Consider the following 23477-nt stretch of genomic DNA (forward strand, 5'->3'; position numbering starts at 1 on the left):
TGCCCCTTAGGAACTCACACTCTAGAAGGTGAGAGTAATGAATTTAAAAGACCATATTTATAATCAAGTATTTTAAGAATTATTAAGTGGTGTACCCAAAGTACCATTAGAACATAATGGCAGAAAGACTAACACTGCCTCAGTGTGAAAGAAAAAAACTTCCAGAAAAAATTAAGAGAGAGAAGAAAGGGCCTACTTTAGCTAGGAATGGTCAAACAAGATTATGTGAAGGGGTAACACTTGAGCCTTGAGCTGAGATCTGAATGATAAGGAAAAGGCAGCCAGCAGAATTTCTGATCAAAGTACCTTCCAAACAAACAATAACATATGCAATGGCACTGAGAAAGGTCCATTAAAGGGAAAGCTCCGGCTCCCCTGGTGGCGCAGTGGTTGAGAGTCCGCCTGCCGATGCACGGGACACGGGTTCGTGCCCTGGTCCGGGAAGATCCCACATGCCGCGGAGCGGCTGGGCCCGTGAGCCATGGCCACTGAGCCTGCGCGTCCGGAGCCTGTGCTCCGCAACGGGAGAGGCCACAACAGTGAGAGGACCACGTACCGCAAAAAAAAAGGAAAGCTCTAAATAGCTAAAATACAGTAAACACTTGATAAACAGTACCTATTAGTACACTATCATGTCCTCTTCATGTATTAAGAAACTGATGATTTTAGAGATTAGATACATGAAGCCCATACCACTAGAACATTTGTATATTATTTATGTCTACCCTATTCATTTACCAAAAATAAAATAAAAAAAGTTTTTAGGTAGAAGTTAAAAATAGTACAAGTAGGGGCTTCCCTGGTGGCGCAGTGGTTGAGAGTCCGCCTGCTGATGCAGGGGACGCGGGTTCGTGCCCTGGTCCGGGAAGATCCCACATGCCGCGGAGCGGCTGGGCCCGTGAGCCATGGCCGCTGAGCCTGCGTGTCCGGAGCCTGTGCTCCGCAACGGGGGAGGCCGCGGCAGTGAGAGGCCCACGTACCGCAAAAAAAAAAAAAAAAAAAAAATAGTACAAGTAAAATGAAGAAAAACTCAATTAATTATTCATTGATTCAAATATTTACTAAGTACTCACTATACGGCCAAACTTAAAAAGGTGAAACAGACATGCCTCCTAACTTTGAGGACTTTATGTTCTAGTAGGAAAAAAAAGGAAATGGATGTAGACACATGAGAGCAAAACAGAATATGTGCTATAACAGAAACAGGAACAGAAAAGTCAATGGCTGGAGTGGGGTAGGAAACATGCCTTAGATCAGAACACCTAAGCTAAAGCAACATACAACAGGTAAATGAAAAACTAAGTCTTAACCTGATCAAAACAAAGGCAAGTAAGGAAAAAAAAATGAAGGGTTATATACATAACTCTTAACCAATAGAAGATTTTTAAAAACTTCATTAAGAGAGATACCTTTTCCTAAGCTGTGTAAGCAATTTATCTGCTGAATCTTTTACACTGAATAAAGTAAATCTGTCTAAGAAGACATTTTTCACTCAACTGTAGAAATATCTATTACACCAACCTTTGATTAAAGTAGAAAATACAAAATTAGTATGACACAAAAGGCCCTCCATTATCCAACCTCTGTATTCGCTCTAACCTCATTTCCCACCCTTACAGGTGAACTATGTATATTTTACTGCACTCATAATGCTATTTCTCATCACCTGAAATTTTCCTCCACCTGGAAAGGCTCCCTTACTATAGCGTCTAAATATTTCTAGCTAAATAATATGCATTAATAAAGACTGAACTCAGAGGCATAATTTTCAAGACAGCTTCCCTGAATTTTCAGGCTAAACTAAGTTCCTTTTAGTCAGTTCACATTATACCCTGTTCTCATCTTATTAAAGTTGGCCCTCCTCATCCACAGGGTCTGCATTCGTGGATTCAAACAATCGTGGATCATCTGTAAGGAACTTGGGAATCCAAGGATTTTGGGTATCTGCAGGGAGTCCTGTAACCAATCCCCTGCAAATACACAGGGATGACTGTACTGCATTTACTGTATTTTACTAAAATTATCTATCTATGGGTCTTCTTCTTCATCCAGACTATAAGCTCCTCAAGGATAAGTCACATCTTATTTTTGTGTCCACAGCACTTAGCAGACAAGTGGGTGCCCCCTAAAAATTTATTAAACTTTTACAATTTTGATAAAACCTACTGAATAACAAATTTGAGTTACAGATGGCTTTCTAATGATCATAACTGATCCAGGAATCACATTTGAAAAACTTAGAAGAATAAATCATTAATTTTCTTTAGAGGGAACATCCTGAATATCAATAGTCTACATTTTTCACAGTCTATAGTACAGACTCTTCAAAACGGAGATCATTAGCAAGTGCCGAAGTACCTGTGGTCTCTACTGTGAAAGAGAGAAGATCCAGTTGCTCTGTGCACTTCTTAGGTGAATGAGTGGTAAAATGAAATTGTACTGCAGAAGTCAAAGAGCCTTCCATGTATACCCACTTGGATTGAGGGCCACTGAATCTCAGAACAGGTGATCTTCTATAATCAATGGTTCCAATTCTTTCTGCCTCTATCATTCACATATGTAGCCCATTCTCATGAATTATATTTTTCAACATACACAGTGATTTCTCAACTTAGAACACACACTTCTGAAGTAACAAGGCACTTCCATATATTGAGAATTACTGATCTCTATTATTTCAATTTGAAAACATCATATAGGATTTGATATGTTTATCTTTTTATGAGTATATTTATAAGTTATAATACATTTATTTCTTTTTTTTAAAATGTGATAAAGGCCAACATACAAAACGTGACTTATGTGAAGGTCAAACACTCTATTAAATTCAAACTACAATCTGCTCCTTTGCCCTAAAATCTGGTTGCTAGTCATAGTGAAAGAAATGGAAATCTATAATTGCACCATTCTATGATTAAGGAGTATTATTCTACTTATGCAAAATATCATCCTCTTTTCAAGAAAAGTTGTGAGAATGAAACTCAAAATTTCTCTTTTTTTTAACATCTTTATTGGAGTATAATTGTTTTACAATGGTGTGTTAGTTTCTGCTGTATAACGAAGTGAATCAGCTATACGTATACATATACCCCCATATCACCTCCCTCTTGCCTCTCCCTCCCACCCTCCCTATCCCGCCCCTCTAGGTGGTCACAAAGCACTGAGCTGATCTCCCTGTGCTATGTGGCTGCTTCCCACTGGCTATTTTACATTTGGTAGTGTATATATGTCAATGCCACTCTCTCACTTCTTCCCAGCTTACCCTTCCCTCTTCCCGTGTTCTCAAGTCCATTCTCTACATCTGCGTCTTTATTCCTGTCCTGCCCCTAGGTTCTTCAGAACCTTTTTTTTTTTCAGATTCCATATATATGTGTTAGCATATGGTATTTGTTTTCCTCTTTCTGACTTACTTCACTCTGTATGACAGACTCTAGGTCCAATCGCCTCACTACAAATAACTCAATTTCACTTCTTTTTATGGCTGAGTAATATTCCATTGTATATATGCATCACATCTTCTTTATCCATTCTTCTGTCAATGGACACTTAGGTTGCCTCCATGTTCTGGCTATTGTAAATAGTGCTGCAATGAACATTGTGGTACATGCTCTTTTTGAATTATGGTTTTCTCAGGGTATATGCCCAGTAGTGGGATTGCTGGGTCATATGGTACTTCTATTTTTAGCTTTTTAAGGAACCTCCATACTGTTCTCCATAGTGGCTGTATCAATTTACATTCCCACCAACAGTGCAAGAGGGTTCCCTTTTCTCTACACCCTCTCCAGCATTTATTGTTTGTAGACCTTTTGATGATGACCATTCTGACCAGTATGAGGTGATACCTCATTGTAGTTTTGATTTGCATTTCTCTAATGATTAGTGATGTTGAGCATCCTTTCATGTGTTTGTTGGCAATCTGTATATCTTCTTTGGAGAAATGTCTATTTAGGTCTTCTGCCCATTTTTGGATTGGGCTGCTTGGTTTTTTTGATATTGAGCTGCTTGTATATTTTGGAGATTAATCATTTGTCAGTTGCTTCATTTGCAACTATTTTCTCCCATTCTTTGGATTGTCTTTTGGTCTTGTTTATGGTTTCCTTTGCTGTGCAAAAGCTTTTAAGTTGCATTAGGTCACATTTGTTTATTTTTGTTTTTATTCTCATTACTCTAGGAGATGGGTCAAAAAGGATCTTGCTGTGATTTATGTCATAGTGTTCTGCCTATCTTTTCCTCTAAGAATTTTATAATGTCTGGCCTTACATTTAGGTTTTTAATCCATTTTGAAACTCAAGATTTCTTCAATTATGGAGTTTTAATCCCTTAACTGGATTAACATGACGTTATAAATATTCAACAGAAATCTTACTTTGGAAATGATCATTAAGTACAAAGCCTTCAAGAGGTACCCAAATTCTAACTATTGGAATTCAACTCATCTTTCTCTGAGTGTCTGTACCTCTAATATCTTGCATTTATTTTACACATGTCTCTTTCCATCTTTAGACTGTAAGCTCCTTGAAGATAGGAACTGATCTTAAGCATTTAATGCAGCATTTAGTATATGCCTTGCATAGAGCAGGCTCTAAATATAATTGAATGTAGGAAGGATGAAAGAACAGAATCTGAAAAGGAAAGGTAAGTAGAACAGAGCAAAGCTTGGGAATGATGGAAGCAAGGAAAAGAAAACTAACACTAGAGAGCCATAAAGGTATGGGGAGAAAGACGAGTGAAAAGGCTATTAAGCAGGTTATAGCTGGGCAACTCTGAAGAGACATAAAAAATCTAATACCCTTATTTCTCTGATGTAAAATTTGTTTGTGGGTTTTGTACAAAGAAAGAAGACAAATTAAAGCTCTAATTATCTAAAGCCAAACTTCTGTTTTATTTTTTAAATACCACTCAAAAAAAATTTTAAGTTCTCAAATGGGTACCACTTAGAATTTTTATTGAATAATTTGTCTGTCTCTACTTACAGTATAATGGAAACACTAACAGTACTGTATTATGTAGCCTTCTGCTGACATACACTTTACAAATATTTACTCCAGCCCAAATACTAAAGTCAGTGTGATATTTTTAGCACTAAGTTTTGAGAAAGCTCAGCTTTCCTCCTGTAGTTATAAGAGATCTGAGTCACTCAACTCCCAGAGCCATATTCAAATCATTAGAACACCATATCCCCCTGGTGTAACAAGAGCCATAATTTCTCCAACTGAAAAATTAAGCCCTTTCCTTTTAGGAAAAGAGAGAACGGCACATGAATTAGTTCCGAAAGAGAGAATGCTAAAGAGAATGGCATATGAATTAGTTCCATAATATTTCTGCAAGTAGTTAATAAACTCTCAGTCTTGCTTCAGCTAAAGGAGTTAACTGTTTACAAAATGCAATTATAAAGTAATCGGGACACTAGATTCTGGTCCGGACACTGTCACTTAATCTCAGAGTCTCAGTTTCCAGAACTTTAAATGAGATAGTTCAGTATAATTAAATTCAAATAACATTTATTGAGTATATTCTGTGCAAATATATAATGCCTAAATTGTTGCCAGGCTCCAACATTTAAATATTTTAATGATTTGAGGTTATCAAAATTGTCCTGATTGAAATAGACTGTATAAAGAGAACCCAACAACTAGCACCCTCCTCCTCAGGGATTTTCCTCAGACACCTACTTCCCCAAGCCCTGCCCTTGGGAGTCATAGTTGCTCTCAGCAATTTCTAGCTTCAACCCAAACCCCAGCACGAGGCTGATAAAGAATGGCAGTCTGACATACTCAGCTCCCACCTGAAATGGGAGCAGTGTCTGAGGAGGAAAAGGGAGATTCAAGTAAGGTGCTAGTCTGTAAAACAAAGAAAAGGTTTTAGCATGAAAACCACTCATAAACCGTGTGACCTTGGGCAAGCTGCTTAACCTTCCTAAGCAGTTTTTTCTATACTAAAAAAAAATGGATAAAATACTACCTCACAGGACTGATGTGAGAATTAAATAGATACTTCACATAGTTTTCCATACATATTTTTCATTATGATTAATAACTAGAAAGTTGAATTAACTTGTTGAATCAGTTGCTCAACCTGTTTCCAGGGACCGGGCTACCTACCAAGTATTAAGGACATTCTACCTCAGGAGAGGGCAAGCAGTAGATGAGTCTAAGATCTCTTCTAATTCAAAGGTTCACTGAAAATATGCAGCTGTATCACCATCGCCACCACCAGGGTGTGTGAATGATCACACCAAGGTAGTCACTACAATCTTACAGTCTGTATCTTAATCACTAAGTTAGCAGCAAAAGGGGGTAAGGTGGTCATGCAAACACTAGACACAAGGTCTCTGAAATGGGTAGTTATGGTAGTATGGTATATGAAATTGCATAACTACCGTCTGCTATTACTTATGGGAATAAAAGTCCAGAGGCTAGATAGGGCTCACTTCGCAATATGGAGAACAGCAATAAAATGCTAATAATAGTCCCAGGCATATGGATATGTTCAATAAAGTTAGCTTCTATTATTGTTATTATCATGTCATAGAAGCAGTCTCTGGGGACTATCACAAAAATAAGTTTCAAGTACTATAGGCTCTCAGGCACCCTATATACCTTAACACTGCTGGCAAACTGTAGGGTCTCCAGATTTCACTAGAGATCATTCTCCACAACATTTAAATTTCTTCAGTCAGTTGAAGCATGATTAAGATGTCTTAATCTAACACAAATACATTTTGTTATGGTTTATTACCACCACACCAAGTAAAGCAGGTGCTGGTCAAAGATGAAGCAAGCTTAAGTAACCACAGTACTGACAGAGTAGGCACTCAATAAACATCTGGGAGGGAGAGAGAGAATCCAAGGGGAAAGCAAAAATCCCTTCCCCTCAAATACAATGGATTATTTCTGGGTTCCTAGTACTTTTGATCTGAATATCCATGGTTTGATGGGATCCCAAAACAATATATACCTCTTAACAGATAAAAATCCAAAAGGAGTGGGTGCGAGTAGAGAGAAGCAATGGTTTTTCATGACTCTTCCCTCATATTACCACAATAAAAATGCTCACTCTCTTCCTGATTTCCCTTTAGACTAATATTCAGGCAGATATATCAACCAAATGAGATTTTTCGAATTTGACTATAGGTATTGTGAAATACTAAATCTCTGACAGGAAGAGCAGTTTATATGAGGTTTAACAACAAAATAGGCACTTATAAATTAAAATCTATTCGGCTAATAAGCATATAAAACATGTTCAATCTCATTTATAATCAAGGAAATGTAAACAAAATGAGATGTTACTTATCACCAATCAGAATGGTAACTATTTAAAGACTGATAATATCTCCTGTTGTTGAAGGCAGGAGGTAAAGGGTGCTCAGATAAACTACTGGAAGGGACATACATTTGTAGTCTTTCTAGAGAGCAATTTAGTAGTACCTATCAAAAACCAGATTGCGCTTCAGAGTATATATACAAAGAAGACTATTCTTTACATCTGTAATAGCAAAAAAGAAGAATGGAAATTGCTGTTAGAACCTTCAAAAGAGAAATGGAAAAGTAAGTTATGCTACAACCATGCCACAGAATACTATGCAATTTGAAAAACTGAGAAATAGTTTAATGTAGTGTTCATAACAGATTGTTTAATGAGAAAATCATGTTGCCAAACATGATATACACGATATACACAATGTTCCTTTTGGAAACCAATACATAAACTGTTAAATGATTTCTCTTGAGAATTAGCATTGGTGGACAATAGGAGTCCATTTTATATTTATTTTAAAAATTTAAGCAGTGAAAAAGAGAAAGAAAACTCCATGTATTTTTGTGTGTTTGTTTTTGAAGTAATACAAAGATGATTATTCTTCCCAAATCATAAATCAGTGACTGGCTTTACACAGTTGATTTTTCAGTAGTACTGTTAATATATTTAAATGTCTTAAAGATTTGATTAAATAAATGATTTTCTCAGTCAAAACCCATTTTAGTTGATTCATATGCTTGGTTAAATTGAAATGACAAACATATCAATAATATTTGCAAGGGAAAAATAGAACATACTATTATAAGTATACCTCAGAGAAAATCCACTTGGGGTTTTTTACATTTGGTTCATCATTTGTCAACAGCAATAATTATTTTAAGAACTCTAGCCTGTTTCTAACCAATCTCCTCTCTGTATTAGGCTACCATTTAAAATGTTATTGTTATATTAAGCTGAAGCCATTGTGAATAAATATTCATCTCTCTCTTAGCATGCTGGATCTAAACAACCTTTTCAAACACATGAACCACTTTTTGGTTCACTTTTACTGAACCACTCAGGAAAATATAATTACACCAAAAACATTAATGGACAGATGAATAAAATCAAGTCAAATTTCTATAAAAACTGTGTGGAATTTAGCCAGCTGCACTGACCCTTCAAGTACAAGGTTCATTTAAAAGTCAGCCCTACTATCAACAATGACATTTATAGGATTAAATTAAGCCTTCCAATTTTCAAAAAAGTACCAGTATATAACTTTATTTAGAATATGATTGATGTGCACATAAATGTGTGACATTTCTGTACTTTGAACACATTTCGTTAAAACAAAAATCCTCAGGTTATGAGATGATTACTTTCCTTTAAAAAGAAACGACAAGAAAGAAATTTTGTATTAACCTAAAACTTTAGATATCAAAGATTTCCCTCAATTCCCTTAAATTAAGTAGGAAAAAGGGGTTTTCAAGAAGGAGGGGAATCCCATATCAGTTAAATTTCTGGGATTTCAAATAAAAACACCTTTGTATGTAATGTGAATTCTGAATAATATGTAAGAAACATGAGTAAGTGGTCAAGTTTTCATCCATACTTGACGTAGCACTAGCCTCGGTGCTACATCCAACAATTTGCACAACCAAATTTTATAGAATTCAATCTCCCTCTTATCTTCTAATATTCTTTCCTCTCCAATCTCATCCTAATCTATAATATTTATAGAAAGTGTTGATAGGGAAATTACAAAGGCAATATTGTGACAATGTCCCTAAGTAAATTATAAATTAATTTTAACCTCCACCTATCAAGAAGTTTAAGACATGAAATCAAGCAATGAAGTATCACATTAGTTGGCATTCAGGAGAATTTGGGGGATCGGGAAACATGAAGAATTATCACACTGAAGTTAGAAAAATGATGAAGGACAGCTGCATGCATATCGGAATGACATGAAAATAGCACTAATTAGAAAGAACTAGGGATAAGTTTCTACAGGAGTACTGGTTAATTCAAAACTAATTTTCTAACTTGTGAACTAAATATTTTAAACAAATTAGGAAGAAATAAAGAAAAGTGAACATGATCAATTAATGCTCGAAAGCATATCTTTACATTAATAATGTTCCAGATAATGTAAATAGTATATCTACAAAGTACTAAATAAACCAAATTTGACACCAGCCTGAAAACAAAAACACCAAAAGAAAAAAAAAGGAACACCAAAGGAAAATCAAACCTATAAAAGTTTAAAAAGCAAATAGGAGCATTTTAAAATAAACATTTATTTAATTAACTCTTTTCTAAAAGCATACAATACAAAAAGAAACAATAAATTTAAAAAACATACAATATAAAAACCCACAACTCATATTTACTATATTCACAATCTTATACTTACTATAAGGTTACAATTTAAGTTTCATGCAATATATTTATATTTTAAAATCTTTTAGCTAAAATGTCTTAAAGTCTGATTTTCTTACCAAAGATTCTGCACTGTACTAACCTTGAAGAGCAATCCTCCCTGGATCAATACGAAAAAATATTTTTATGATCTTAAGGTGTACTTTTTCATTAGATTATCCATTTATGACAGTTTGAATTAAATAAACATTTTGGACTTGCCAAAACAACCAACAGCACAATTGTACCTTGAATATTAACAAATTGTTCAGGCACACTTAAGTAACTAAATGAGAGGATGGGTGCTTGCCATCACACCTATGTGATAAAACACTAACTCTAGCATGCTTTTCTTTTTCTTCTTGCTACTTCTCATATTTCCTTTCAAATATATTTTCCATTAAGAACAAAATCAATTCATGAAATTTGAGTTGCTCTACTTAAGGTCATTTCAAAATGAAAAAGAAAAATTATTTTTTAGATACTTTCCACTAGAAATACACTAAAACTTTACTGTAACACACTATACATAGTAAAAGTTTTATAAGAACAGTTTATTTTCAAGCACTAATAAAAAGGGCATGTATTATGTAATAAAATGTAACTAGCAAAAAGTAACATCAACTATAATGTGGCCCCATGTTTTGTACACAAAGGACAGTACAGTTATAACAGAACATTCCATAGTTTCAAAAATTACATAAAGCATACTTAAAGCTATTCATAAATATGCTGTGACTGTCAGGGTTGGCCAACTTTTCTGTAAAGGGCCAAATAGTAAATATTTTCAACTCTCACATGTTCTTATCTTTCTTATTTCTTTTTTTGTGGGGGAGGAGGGCTGGGGAAGACTGTATAAAAATATAAAAAAATTCTTGGCACAGAAGCCATACAAGAAAGAACAAGTTGTGGGCCAGATTTGCCAGCAGGCTATAGTCTGCCAACCCTAGGACCCTTCCCTTTCAAAGTAGCTATTCATTCTTATTTGCTTCAAAATATTAAAGATGAAAGAATTTTTAAATGTCCAACACTACATTTTCCAAAGGAATTAATTTCTTTAAAAGTAAGGGTATACCTATAGTAATATAAAAGCCTAGACTATCTATTTTACAATTTAAATATAAATCATTCCCATACACATTGAACATGTTAGAATCAGAGTTCGATCTGCCAAATTCAAGAATCTTATCACTTAAAAAAATAAAACTCTAGATCCCAGTGAATTTTCCACAAGTTAAAGACAGTATAATAAACTTTCCAGGCAAAAAAAAAAATACTGTGGGAAATGAATTAAAATATATTCTTTGTCAACTGAAAGGTCAATTACTCTTTAAAACTGCATGAAAACTTTTGTCGTTTTTAGGGAGGGTAAAACGGGCGTTGTCTTTTAGGGCGGGGGGTAAAAGACATGCAACCTAGAAACATGAGAATGTAGTTTACTTTCCACTGAATGCTACAGATATTCATCCTTGGAGGTACTGTATTTTAAAATATAAAGATTACTACATGATCGAGGTGGAATAAGATTAGACCTTAACAGGCTGTACTCATGAATTAAACACTACAATTTTGTATTTTAGATTTCTAAATGAAATACAAATCACGGGAGGAAATTAAATGCTTGAGTTCAGCTGATATGGGACCCAATCATACTCAATCATCTATTGGTTAGATCTCAGTGTTTTCTGAAACACCACTGGTTATTTGCAGGGGAAAAGGTCAAAAGCCCAAACAATACTCCTAATCTCACAGCACTTAGGATCTAAGCCACATATTTGGCACTTGATTATACTTAGGTCAAATGCAATACACACTGTGATGTGGCACAGTATTACTTAATTCCTGCAATGATTTAAAATGTTTATTCCCACCTAAAATGTAAGTAACCTTAAAGGAATTTTTGTCAGTCTCAGTACCAAGCATAATGCTAAAATATGTAGGTACACAAATATTTCTTAAATGAATGAAATTAATTAATATACAAATATGCTCTCTTCCAGGGTGAACTAACCTAGCACTAAGCCTTTAAATATGGCAATTAAAGACAGGTACGACTCAGTCACCTTTTCCCGTCAATTATTTCTCTAAAATCGGTCATTTTTTATTTCCAGGACCAGCACCCTAGTTCAAGCTTTATCTCCTCAAATTAGATGTATATATCATGGATTCTTCACTATTCTAAACTGCATTTTACATAATATACTGCCAGCTTAATCTTCCTAACGCAAACCTTTGCTCATGCCATGCCCAAGCTCAAAATCCCTCTAAGATTCTCCACTGCTTTACACAAAGTCTGTGCTGTTCAGTGTTTCTAGGGAGTTTCTCCAAGGCCTGCTCTCAACCTGCCTCTTCAACCTCACATTCACTGTCTCCTAGGCGTACCGAAGATTCTGTTCATGTCTGTACTTTTTGCTTTCACATATGTCAAAATGCTATGCTTCTTACTTTCTACTCTTGCAAATCCCACTAACTCTTTCAAACTTTCCCAGACTTGGTCATTTGATAATGAATTGAAACTAGCATTTACCAGAGACGCACTGCATGGAACTCTCTGACAGACCCACAAAGATGAGTAAGAATTGAGCTTCTCAGAGGAATTTACAGTCGCCAGGAGAGAGAAGACACATGTAACTATAATTTAATATGGAATATCATAAATGACACTAAAAACGTGTAAGTAGAATTATAGTGGAATTCTGTAGTCAGGGAACAAGAGATTACTTCTGACTGGGGATAAATAGAGGTATCATGAGAAAAATATCATTTAAACTGATAGCTGAACCTTGGCTTCAAAAGGCAGAGATGGGAAGGACTTCACAAGTAATGGAAATAGCTCAATAAAAGACACTCAAAACCTACAGCAATCAATGCTCTTATAATTCATTTGGAAATTCATCACGTACTGTTTTGAAGTTGTCTAGGTCATTTTTTGGTTTTTTTTTTTTTTTTTAGAATTTAATTTTTTTTCCAGTTGTATTGAGATATAAATGACATGCAGTACTGTATAAGTTTCAGTGTCCAGTATCTAGGTCATTTTTTGTTTAGCTAATACTGCATATATTTATATCCTCGGTAGGGCCTGGTCTAATAGGAGAGATGAGATATAAACTTGTAAAATAAGGGGAGTAATAGTAATTATCTTGCATGGTTATGGTAACAAGTGAGGTAACATGTATGCAAAAGTGGCTATTACATAACAGATGCTTGAAAAAGGATAGCTTCCTTCATTTCTGGTACCTAGCTCTTTGTTACAGGCAGTTCTAAAATGACCCCTACGATTCCTACCTCCTGGTATAAACACCCTATAAAGTCCCTACACTTGAGTGTGGGTGGGACATATGAATATGATGGATGTCATGGCTGTGATCACATTGTGTTACATGGCAAAGGTGAAGGGATGCTGCAGATATAAAGTCCCTAACCACTTTGGCTTTAAGTTAATCAAAGGGAGTCTATCCCAGATGAGCCTGACCTAATCAGGTAAACCCTTAAAAGAGGCCTTGGGCCTTCCCTTAGAGAGATTCTCCTGCTGGCCTTGAAGCAAGCCCCCATGAGTGCTACAACTGCAAAGAAATGAATTCTGTGAGCTCTGAAGGGAACCCCAAGTCTTAGATGAGACTGAAGCCCCAACCAAAACTTTGATTGCAGCTTCGTGAGACCACGAACAGAGGACCCAGCTAAGCCATGCCCAGACTCTCGATCCATGGAAACTGTGAGATAATAAATGTGTGTTACTTTAAGGTGCTAAATTTTTTTGTAACTTGTTATGGAGCAATATAAAGCTAATTAATACACTCTCTCCCTCTACTTTCTCTCAAACACCTTCCCTTATCAAATGTATATTTTAATCATTTTAATTTGTTGAAACAGATAATGTAAAAATGCAAGAATGAAACAACAATATTATAGTCCTTTCTTCCCTTTCACTGACTCTCTCTCATACACATGCGTGCATGTGCACACACACACACCAATTTTATAAATATAGAAAGTATCTGATTGGAAAAGAAATAGTATGTAGTCTACCAATATTATTTTATTGGAACATATTTCCTCATCTGTAAAATGATATAATAATAGTATTGACATTATAGGGTTGATAAGAGGATGAAATGAATTAAAGTTGGTAAGCAATTTAAATCCTTGTTACTCAAAGTCTGGTGTGACCAAGAGCAATGGCATCTGGTAGAAGATTTTTTTTTTTAATAAGAGTTCATTTTAACACGATCTCCAGGTAATACATGTGCACATTTAAAGTTTAAGAAGCACTTCATTAATGAGCACTTATCACTCATGTAAGTGCAATATGATCATTATATTTCTTAAAAAACTCATTTCTTTTCTATACTCTCTATCTTCTTTTCATTTGAATATAAAGAAATTTCATTTGCAAACTGATTTCTATAGTAAAAGCTGTTTGTGATTATCTTTTCTCTAATCAGACTATGAATTAAGAAATTAAAAGAAAATAAACCTCTAGTTGAGTGTGAGACTATTTTGCTCTCTACTCAAAATGAGTTAGAAGTAGTATTAGACAGCTAATCATCACTCAGATCAAGGGGAAAATTTTTTTTCTAGATAGCATTTAACCAATCCAAACACAAAAACAAAAAATGCAGATTACACAAAACATAAAAAGTACAACCAAGTGTGAAACTTGCCTAATATTACTGTGAATCTGGTCTTTTACAATTACTTGGGCATGTGTCTTAAAGGAAATCACACTATATTTGCCAACCACTGCCTTCTTGTAACTTACTATCCATTTTACAAGTAACTAAATACAATTCTGAGGTCAACAAACAGAAAGCCAGTTTGAAATCCAAAGGAAGTAATACCAAGTGCACCTCAAGTTTCAAAAGCAGGAGCAATTCAGAACTTGTGGAAGTATATAAACGTGACAAAGTAGTTTAAGACAATCCCTATAGGGCTTCCTTGGTAGCGCAGTCATGACAAGGTAGTTTAAAGACAATCCCTATAGGGCTTCCTTGGTAGAGCAGTGGTTAAGAATCTGCCTGCCAAGGCAGGGGACACAGGTGCGAGCCCTGGTCCGGGAGGATCCCACATGCTGTGGAGCAGCTAAGCCCGTGGGCCACAACTACTGAGCCTGTGCTCTAGAGCCCACGAGCCACAACTACTGAGCCCGCATGCCTATAGCCTGTGTTCCTCAACAAGAGAAGCCACCACAATGAGAAGCCCCGCTCGCCGCAACTAAAGAAAGCCTGCACACACCAACAAATACCCAACGCAGCCAAAAATAAAATAATTTTTTAAAAATAATAATAATCCCTATAATGTTGCATTGATGGACTTAACTTTCTGCTAAGATTCCTTGCATTCAAATTAATACCCTTTAACACACTTCACTTTTTGAACAGCGTTTGAAAAATATGCAAAGGTACCTTAATTCATTTTATTTTAGATCTTTCCCAGGAAATTAAGAGCAACTTTAGTCCTTTTAAATCTGCATCCCTTTTTAGTTAAATTACAGGCTAAGGTAAGACAATTTAGACTGACTTGAACTTCCACTTTTGCTTTGACAGGCAAATTGCTGAAAATAATTAAATAAAAGAATACTCCAATTCCCCCCAGCAGGAACACATTTCTATGCCACCTCCAGTTCTAACTTTTGATATTTGCGTTGACAGAATGTCAATTACAGAACTAATAATAAAGTGTATTGAAAATGTATGAAGTCTCTGATCTATAAAAGAAAAGAAACTATTACTTCCTACTCTGTGATTTTTGTAGCTTTTTTAATACAGGTGATGGCTAATAGATTTTCAAAAGGCAAGGTGACATTTCAAACAGTGAAAAACTGTTGAGAACAGAAGTGAAAAATTTTTAGGGAAAAACAGAAATCTGATGACTTGTTCTTATTCAGACCATATATAAGAATGAGAAATTGGGCTTCCCTGGTGGCGCAGTGGTTGAGGGTCCGCCTGCCGATGCAGGGGACGCGGGTTCGTGCCCCGGTCCGGGAGGATCCCGCATGCCGCGGAGCGGCTGGGCCCGTGGGCCGTGGCTGCTGGGCCTGCGCGTCTGGAGCCTGTGCTCCGCAGAGGGAGAGGCCACAGCAGTGACAGGCCCGCGTACCAAAAAGAGAAAAAAAAAAAAAGAATGAGAAATTGAAATTTTTATGTATGTTTTTCATATTTTCAATTGCAATTCCATAAATGTTACCTCTTTTTTCTAGTCTTTCTCAGTATGAAATCATTTTGAAGCAATATAAAAGGAAAAATAGTATTCGTTTCTTATTATAATTTTATTATAATAAATATATTTATTATTTATTCCTTCATTTATTATTTTTCATATTGTTTACTGAATCTCATTGAGAAGGTGGCATTTGAGGAAAGATTAGAAAGAGAAGAAGGAGAGGCCCATGTGGCAATCTAGGAAACAAGGAGTTCCAGCCAGAGGGTACAGCAAGTGCAGCAGCTCGAAGGCAGAGTACACCTGGTGTGTTTGAAGAATAGCAAAGGATAAGGGTGGAATTTGTGGGGCAGAAAGTGACAGGAAATGAGGTCAGAAAGGTTAAAAGCAGAGAGCAAAATCACAGACAGCCTTGTAAACTATGGTAAAGAACTTTGGCAAGTGAAATGAAAAGCCAACTGAGGATTTTTAGAAGAAATGTGATCTGACAGATTTCAAAAGGATGACTATGGTGATATGGAATACAGACTAAGGGGTTGTGGACAAGGGTGGAAGGCAGCAGACCCGTTAGGAGGTACTGCAATAATCCAGTACAAGAAATGACAGGGCCAGAGAGAGGTCAGATTCTGGATTCTAAGATTTGGAGCCTAGGAGCTGTCACTTGCTGACAGGGGAAGACTAAAGGCTTGGTTGTGGGAGAATCAGCCTTCACCCATATACTCCACCTGGAACACATCCTCTCCGTAGAATAGAAAAGAGAGAAGCAAAACCATCGTACACATGCAAGGCCTCACGTCCAGCATGGATCTGTGACTAGCTAGGAACCCCTCTGGTCTGAGTGTGTGTACAGCCTTGCATGTGTACACAGCCTCCCAGACGACCAGTGATATGTAGAATCTAATGAGGCCCATTCATTCCTTAGATCTCCTTATTAAAATTCTGGTCAATCTGTGGCTTTCCCCAACCAGAATTACAACCTCATGCTACTTAAAACATTGGCCTTCCCATTCTTTTGCCATAAAAAAATCACTATTGTTTCCAACAACGTTCTAGAAATATGGGGTTTTTCTACATTTGCTCCAAATCAAGTGAGTCCCTTCCACGGGTGAAAACAAAGCTACTAGTTTTCACAGCTTGCCCCACCCTAGCAAAACCACCACGATAATAAGCCAGTGGTGGGAATGAGAAGAATGGGAGCAGCCTCAAGCACTAAAACACCACAGACTGTTCTCACCCAAGGTTCAGTGGTTTTTCTTAAATAAATGCTTCTCAATTTTTTATATAATTTGATCACTTTCTCAAGACCTTAACTGGCTGTTTTCTGACAATTTTATTGACATTTATGATTGCTTTTTGATGAGCAGATTTGCCAAGCTCCTCACCCAAGCCATTCTGCACTAAACACATTTTAAACGTAATTTGCCTGAGCAACCTACTAAAAAATGTCATAGAAAATATTTTTAAACATTTCTAAGTACGGAAATTGCCAGTATGCTAAAATCACTATTTTCTTTTGACTGTTAACATGCCTTTGTTGAAGAGCTTACTCAGGTGACCTTAAGTAGAAAAGCCTCTAAGCAGAGTAAATAGCATTTGCAAAGACACAGAAGCACGTCAGGGAACTGCATGCATTTTGTTAAGTGTTAGGTTAAGTGTTGGGTGGGTAACTATTTTTAGCTCTCCCTTTCCTACTACAGATGAGCTCAAATCTCTTACACCCTAAATATGCCCTTTGTTGGCCAGATGCAACCCAATGTTTTTACTCCAATCTCTTTTCTCGTCTTCTCCATCAACCTTCTTGAAAGAATAGTTTGAACACTATTCAAACTTCTCCCCTTCCTCACCTCTAGTCAATCCTCAATCCACTACAATAAGGCCTCCTTCCCAACTTTACTAAAATTACCCTCAGAGGGATTCAGTAATCTCTCAAATTTACCAAATCCAATTAACAATTTTTGGTACTTATCATACTGAAACTCTTGTTCCATTTGTCAATACTGCACATCACTCTTTCCTTCTGAATCTCCACTCCTTAGTCTATTACCACATTGTCTTAGCTCTCCTCATATTGTTCTGATCATTTTTCTGCAGATAAGTCCTTTAGCTGCACTTAAAGGATCTCTTAAACTCTACTTCTAAACCCCCCCTCCCACATTTCTCCCAAGGAAATTTCAGCCATTATCATTGCTTCACACTGATGACTCTCAAACCTTTATCTCCAGTTGTAAAACTTCTCTCACAATTTAAGACTATTTCTAATAACTGCAAAGTAGTTCCACTTTAATGTTCCACAGTGAGTTCAAATTCATCAGTGTCTGAAACTGAATAAATCTTACCCCCACCCCCAAACCGACTCTTCCCAGGTGTTCCCTATCTCATTTGTTGGCATCCACACCATCCAGGCACCTCAGCTACAAACCTAGATTGAATTTATGATTCTTTCTCCTCCCTTCTCTTCTGCTGCCCATGACATCCAATTAAGTTACAAGCCCCACTGCTTTAACCTCAGGAATATTCTCAAATCTCTTTTACCCCTCATTCCTTACATTTTGAGGTAGTCATTTTGACACAACTGTGTCAAAAGAACTTTGTCAAAATGGCTATGTCAGAAATGAAGCTTGACAGCATAGCACAGGGAGATCGGCTTGGTGCTTTGTGACCACCTGGAGGGGTGGGAGAGGGAGGGGTGGGAGGGGGAGGCTCAAGAGGGAGGGGGTATGGGGACACGTGTATGCATGTGGCTGATTCGCTTTGTTGTGCAACAGAAACTAACACGGTATTGTGAAGCAATTATACTCCAATATAGATCTATTAAAAAAAAAAAAAGAAATGAAGCTTGAGCCCAATTTAGCTCTCTGCCAAGACTGGAAAATGATGGCCTATCCAATACTTCCTACATGATTTTAAGATCCTGGCAGTGAATGTTTCTAAATATTTTGCTGATTAAAGCCATGGCCGCTGAGCCTGCGCATCCGGAGCCTGTGCTCCACAACGGGAGAGGCCACAACAGTGACAGGCCCGCATACCGCAAAAAAAAAAAATGATCTAGAAAATGTAAGATCTACAATATCTTGTCTGTAAATGGAATACTAAAAATACTACCTTTTAAGCAATTAGAAGCGGAGTTACAATTCAGTGGTTTAAAGAAGAATACAGGCATGCCTCATTTTATTGTTCTTTGCTTTACTGCTCTGGCACACATTGTGAACTTTACAAATTGAAGGTTAGTAGCAATCCTGGGTCCAGCAAGTCTATCGGCAGCCTTTTTCCAATAGCATTTGCTCACTTCAAGTCTCTGTGTCACATTTTGGTAATTCTCACAATATTTCAAACTTTTTCATTATTATTACATTTGTTATGGTGATCAATGATTTGATGTTACTATTGCAAAAAAGATTACAACTTGCTGAAGGCTCAGATGATGGTTAGCATTTTTTAGCAAAAAAGTATTTTTTAATTAAGGTATGTATACTGTTTTTAGCTATAATGCTATTGCACACTTAATAGACTACAGCATAGTGTAAACATAACTTTTATATGCACTGAGAAACCAAAAAATTCACGTGGCTCACTTTATTATGATATTTGCTTTATTGCAGTGGTCTGGAACAGAACCCACAATACCTCCAAGGTATGCCTGTACTTTGATTTTGTGTGTCATGAAAATTCATGCGCTTTAGGGTAAGACTGCCATAGGTTTGAATTCTGTAGATTATACTTTTTTAGCCCTATGACCTCGAATAATTTACTTAAAATTTTTTTAGTCTATTTCCTCACATGTAATATAAAGACGATCATAGTCATTTCTCAGGACTAATGTGAGTAAAATATGAAACTAGGTCTATTAAATATCAAATACACTACATACACAAAGCAGATATTTAATCCATTTTAGTTAGTTATCCTTCTTTTAAGTTAGTGAATAGAAGTGAGGACTTTTTATTTACTAAATTAGAATAAAAGGCATAATTATGTGGTACTAAATTGTATAATATATTTTTACTGAGTAGGGCTGAGTCATTCTATTATTTTTCTTCTTTCCCAATTCTAGCTCCATATATTTTTTCATTTCTAAAGGAAATGGCATTTTTGCAAGACATTATCTGAAATCTTGTGTTCAAGTAACTTTCTGGTAGATACTTGTCACACCTATTTATTCTTCTTCCTGAGCACACAGCTCAATTATATTCCCCAACCACCCCTGTGGTTCTTGTTTAGCAGAAAAGAATGTGCACAGCTTCCACGTCTGGCCCAAAATTCTCCTTCATGCGATCTCTGTCTTTTCCTCTTCATGTTGGCTGGGATAGAGATGACAAAAGTGTTCCCGGAAGTCATATAAAATATAATGGAGTCACACAATGGAAGTAAGGGCTGAACTCTGTGATCACTAGAATACTAAGGAAGTGAATGTTCTGTGACTCCAAGGCTAGGACATAAAAGGCACTGCAACTTCCACCTTGGTTTCGGGGATTGCCATCTGGCGAAAGCTAACCATTATATCATAAGGACACCCAACGAGAACCATGGGGAGGTCTATGTGGAGAGGAAGTGAAGTTTCTTGCCAACTGCCAGCAACATTTTGGCAGCTATGTGAATCAGCCCCTTGGAAGCTCCTCCAAGCTTTCAGCCCCACCCAATGAAGTCTTCAGATAACTATATCCCCCAGATAATATCTGACTCTTCCTAAGAAACTCTTAGCCAGAATTGACCAGACAAGCCTAATTCCTGACCCACAGAAACCATGAGATAATAAATGTTTTTTAAGTCAAAAAAAAAATTACTTCCAACCACATGTAAAAATTTAAATAGATCACAGACAAATCATTAAGGAAAAAAACTGACAGGGAATTCCCTGGCAGTCCAGTGGCTAGGACTCCATGCTTCCACTGCAGGGGCCCATGTTCGATCCCAGGTCAGGGAACTAAGATCCCTCAAGCTGCATGGCACAGCCAAAAAAAAAAACCAAAAATGACAAATTAGACTTCACAAAAATTAAACTTTTGTTTCTCAAAAGACAATGTTCATTTCTTTTTATGGCTGAGTAATATTCCATTGTATATATGTGCCACATCTTCTTTATCCATTCAGCTGTCGATGGACACTTAGATTGCTTCCATGTCCTGGCTATTGTAAATAGAGCTGCAGTTGAACATTGCGGTACATGACTCTTTTTGAGTTATGGTTTTCTCGGGGTATATGCCCAGTAGTGGGATTGCTGGTAGTGAGGTGGATGGACCTAGAGTCTGTCATACAGCTTGAAGTAAGTCAGAATTAGAAAAACAAATATCATATGCTAACACATATATATGGAACCCACCCCCCCCCCAAAAAAAAGTGGTTATGAAGAACCTAGGGGCAGGACGGGAATAAAGACGCAGACATAGAGAATGGACTTGAGGACACAGGGAGGGGGAAGGGTAAGCTGGGACGAAGTGAGAGAGTGGCATGGACTTATATATACTACCAAATGTAAAATAGATAGCTAGTGGGAAGCAGCCGCACAGCACACGGAGATCAGCTCCATGCTTTGTGACCACCTAGAGGGGTGGGATCGGGAGGGTGGGTGGGAGGCACAAGAGGGAGGGGATATGGGGATATATGTATATGTATAGCTGATTCACTTTGTTATAAAGCAGAAATTAACACACCATTGTAAAGCAATTATACTCCAATAAAGATGTTAAAAAAAAAGATATTGTTCAGAAAATGAAAAGGCAAACTACAGAGAGGGAGAAAATATTTGCAAAACATATCCGATAAAGGACCTTTGCCAACGTATATAAAGAAATCTTAAAAATCAACAAGGAAAAAAAAATCAACAAGGAGACAAATAACCCACTTTAAAATGGTCAAAAGATTTGAATAGAGTCTTGACCAAGAAGATAAACAGATGGCAAATACCATAGAAAAAGATAAACAGATGGCAAATACCATAGAAAAAGATGCACGACAGAATTAGTCATTAGAGAAATTCAACTTAATATCACAAGAAATGATTATACACCCTCTAGAATGGCTAAAATTTTTAAAACTGACAATGCCGAATGTTGATAAGGATACAAAGCAACTGACTCATCAGTAAGGAAAATGGCACAGCTACTTTGAAAAACAGCTCAGCTGTTTCCTACAAAGTTATCAACATACACTTACTGTAAGACATAGCCATTCCACTTCTAGGTGTTTACCCAAGAGAAATGAAAGCACATATTCACCAAAGACTCATACTCAAATGTTCATAGCAGCTCTATTCCTAATAGCCAATAGCTAAAAACAAATTCACCATTAATTGGTGAATAGAAGATAAACAAATCGTGGCATATCTTTACAACAGATTACTACTAACAATAAAAAGGAACCACCTATTGATACAACATATATAAATCTCAAAAGTTTTACGCTATGTGAAAGATGCTATATATCAATACAAAAGTCTGTACTATATGATTCATTTTATATGAAATTGTAGAAAAGGCAAAACATGGTAACGGAACACAGATCAGTGATTGACAAAGACCACAAGTGAGGGGAAAAGATGGACTGTAAAGGGGCATGAGGGAAATTTGGCCAGGGGGGAGGGTGGAGGGAGGTGTGGTTAATGGAAATGTTTTACATCATGATTCTTGCGGTTGTTATACAGATGTATATCCACTTGTCAAAATTTGATGAACCATACACTTAAAACATGTACATTCTATTGTATGTAATTTATACCTTCATAAATTTTTTAAATGAAACACTCAGAATAATGTCTAGCATACTAAGCACTAAACAAATATTAGCTAAAAATAACTTATTTTTATGGCAATCAAAGAAAGGAATGGTTTCATAGAGAGAAAGACTGAGAATTCTAAAATGCCCTTTTCAAAGATAACATAAATTAAGAAATTTTCTTTTAATAAACCCTACCCTGTAAGCAGATAATATAAAGGTTAAAAGTAAAGACATGTCATTTAGCTCTAATTTCTATAAAAAGTACTGAGCACAGAGCCAAATGAAGTGTGACTCTCGTGAGGTTGGTTAGCATCTCTCAGCAGCATTCAAGTAGTAAACAGAGAAGATACCAGCTAGTATTTCAAAAAGTGAATGGTAAGTGAAAAGGCAACAACAAAAAACAAGTCAGAACTGAATAATGTCAAATGAGGAGTACGACATGAAATATCACTGAAATTCTAAAAACACTTGAGAGAATTTGAAAGTTCTCATTAAACACTTCAAAAGTACTTAAAATAGGGAGCAAGACAACAAAGTTAGGCTGTCAAATTTAAATAGTTGTATAAGTGGGACTGGGGAGTATTCAGCCAAGGAACCAAACAGACCAAATTCTCTTCTGTATCTAGTAGAATCTAGTCTAAGAGTAGCAGAGACTACAGAGAATCACCACTCCTCGCTTTATCCCTCCCATAGGCATGCACGCGCGCACACACACACACACACACACACACACCACATCGTTCAGGATTATAAGTAAAGCAGCTATGTAAAGAGAGGGAACTGAATAAATTTCACTTCTTACCCTCTTCTGCTTCATCCTCCTGGGGTGACAATGGGCCCCCTCCACTAGTAGGAGTGATTGGTTCCTCCTTCTCAGACTCTCGCTGTAGACTCACCACCTCATATATTGCATCTCCAGCACTGTTATGGCCTTTTCCTTCAGACTG

At 36.6% G+C, this 23477-nt stretch overlaps 1 protein-coding gene across 3 annotated transcripts in view; it reads right to left on the minus strand.

The window, feature by feature from the left end:
• Nucleotides 1-23477, minus strand: part of RABGAP1L (RAB GTPase activating protein 1 like) — a 684589-nt gene that overhangs the window by 527926 nt on the left and 133186 nt on the right. For all 3 annotated transcript variants that reach the window (XM_089921687.1, XM_089921608.1, XM_089921651.1), the window contains one exon: nucleotides 23333-23474. In XM_089921687.1, coding sequence (XP_089777813.1) covers nucleotides 23333-23474 — 142 coding nt within the window. The remainder of the gene's footprint in view (nucleotides 1-23332; nucleotides 23475-23477) is intronic.

The sequence above is a fragment of the Delphinapterus leucas genome, chromosome 1 (assembly GCF_059928025.1).
Source record: "Delphinapterus leucas isolate spDelLeu-1000000601 "Yukka" chromosome 1, BTC_Dleu_Yukka2, whole genome shotgun sequence".
Classification (NCBI taxonomy): domain Eukaryota; kingdom Metazoa; phylum Chordata; class Mammalia; order Artiodactyla; family Monodontidae; genus Delphinapterus; species Delphinapterus leucas.